We start from the raw sequence: 1,250 nt of genomic DNA on the forward strand, positions 1-1,250 counted from the left end.
AGCCCGTTATTCTCACTTTCTTTCTCAATCCCGTGCTAACGTCCTGTCAACCTCAAACTAAGCGTGACGCCTGAGCCTGATTTCTATAGCAACCCCATCCACTCAGTTGATCTAGAAGGACTGTTGTTTCATTACTGTCGTGCTCCGCTCTATAACAGTGTGGGTTAGTGCGCTTGACGTAGTCATAGCCGTCATCTCGTCGCTATTGTGTGTCACTATGATGTCTTTCCTATATTTCAGTATTTGTATCCTGTCTCTTACTACCTACTTCCGCGCCAAGGATCGCCGGAAAACTTGTTCCTGTTTCACCACGTTGTTTGACTGCAGTACGTCCGAAAAAGCATATGTTGCCTCTTAAAATATTTCGTGCCTGAACTTATTTGGTTTGCTTTGCGCAGTACTAATTTGACTATCTGTCTGTTGTCACACTACCTGCTCTAACTTCTTCAAAATGGGGCAAATTCGGGAAGACCGTAAGTGAAACATATTCCAAAGCATGTCGATAAATGCGAAGATCANAGCATTGACTAAGAAAAAGCAGTCATACCAGCCAACATCTACAATGAATTGGAGAACATCAAGCGAGCTTTTGAGATTGACAGCGAGAGTCTTAAGNGCATCACCGACCATTTTGTCCGACAACTCGAGCGGGGACTCGGAGAGTCTGATAATGANATTGTACGCTTCAAATCTTCTATCCAAGAAGACACAAATTGACTGATAAACATGTAGCCGATGAACGTAACATGGGCCATGCATCTCCCAACAGGCCACGAAACAGGCGGATATCTCACCATCGACTTGGGAGGTACCAACATACGAATTTGCTACGTGAGGTTAACACCTCTAGTAGGTGGATACGAGCTCACGCAGAGAAAATTTAAACTCCCGTCAGATCTGCGCACAGGGACGGGCGAGCAGCTCTGGGATTTTATTGCGAACCAGTTACGCGGCTTTNTGCGCGAGCATGAAGTGGTGTTAGCGCAGCAATCGAAACAGCATGAAAAGCTTCCGATGGCATTTACGTTCTCGTATCCTGTTACGCAGGCGCATATTCGGCACGGCGTGCTGCAGAGATGGACAAAGGGGTTAGACATTTCAGGCGTCGAGGGACACGATGTTGTGGGTCAGTTGGAGAAGGCGCTGCAGAAAAAAAATGTTCCAGTACGGATTGTGGCCCTTTTGAATGATACAACAGGCGTATTGATGGCATCCGCGTATAAAAACCCTGACGTCAACATCGGGAGTAT

General features: G+C 46.4%; 1 protein-coding gene across 1 annotated transcript in view; it reads left to right on the forward strand.

The window, feature by feature from the left end:
* Positions 1-265: 265 nt before the first annotated feature.
* ASPSYDRAFT_83307 (uncharacterized protein) overlaps positions 266-1,250 on the forward strand; it is a 1,811-nt gene continuing 826 nt past the window's right edge. Inside the window, exons 1-4 of the mRNA XM_040851208.1 lie at positions 266-326; positions 399-473; positions 542-678; positions 733-1,250. The exon at positions 733-1,250 is cut by the window's right edge and continues 826 nt beyond it. Of these exons, the coding sequence (XP_040695679.1) occupies positions 452-473; positions 542-678; positions 733-1,250 (677 nt within the window). The 5' untranslated portion in view covers positions 266-326; positions 399-451. The remainder of the gene's footprint in view (positions 327-398; positions 474-541; positions 679-732) is intronic.

Source organism: Aspergillus sydowii (genome assembly GCF_001890705.1).
Source record: "Aspergillus sydowii CBS 593.65 unplaced genomic scaffold ASPSYscaffold_35, whole genome shotgun sequence".
NCBI classification, from domain to species: Eukaryota; Fungi; Ascomycota; class Eurotiomycetes; order Eurotiales; family Aspergillaceae; genus Aspergillus; species Aspergillus sydowii.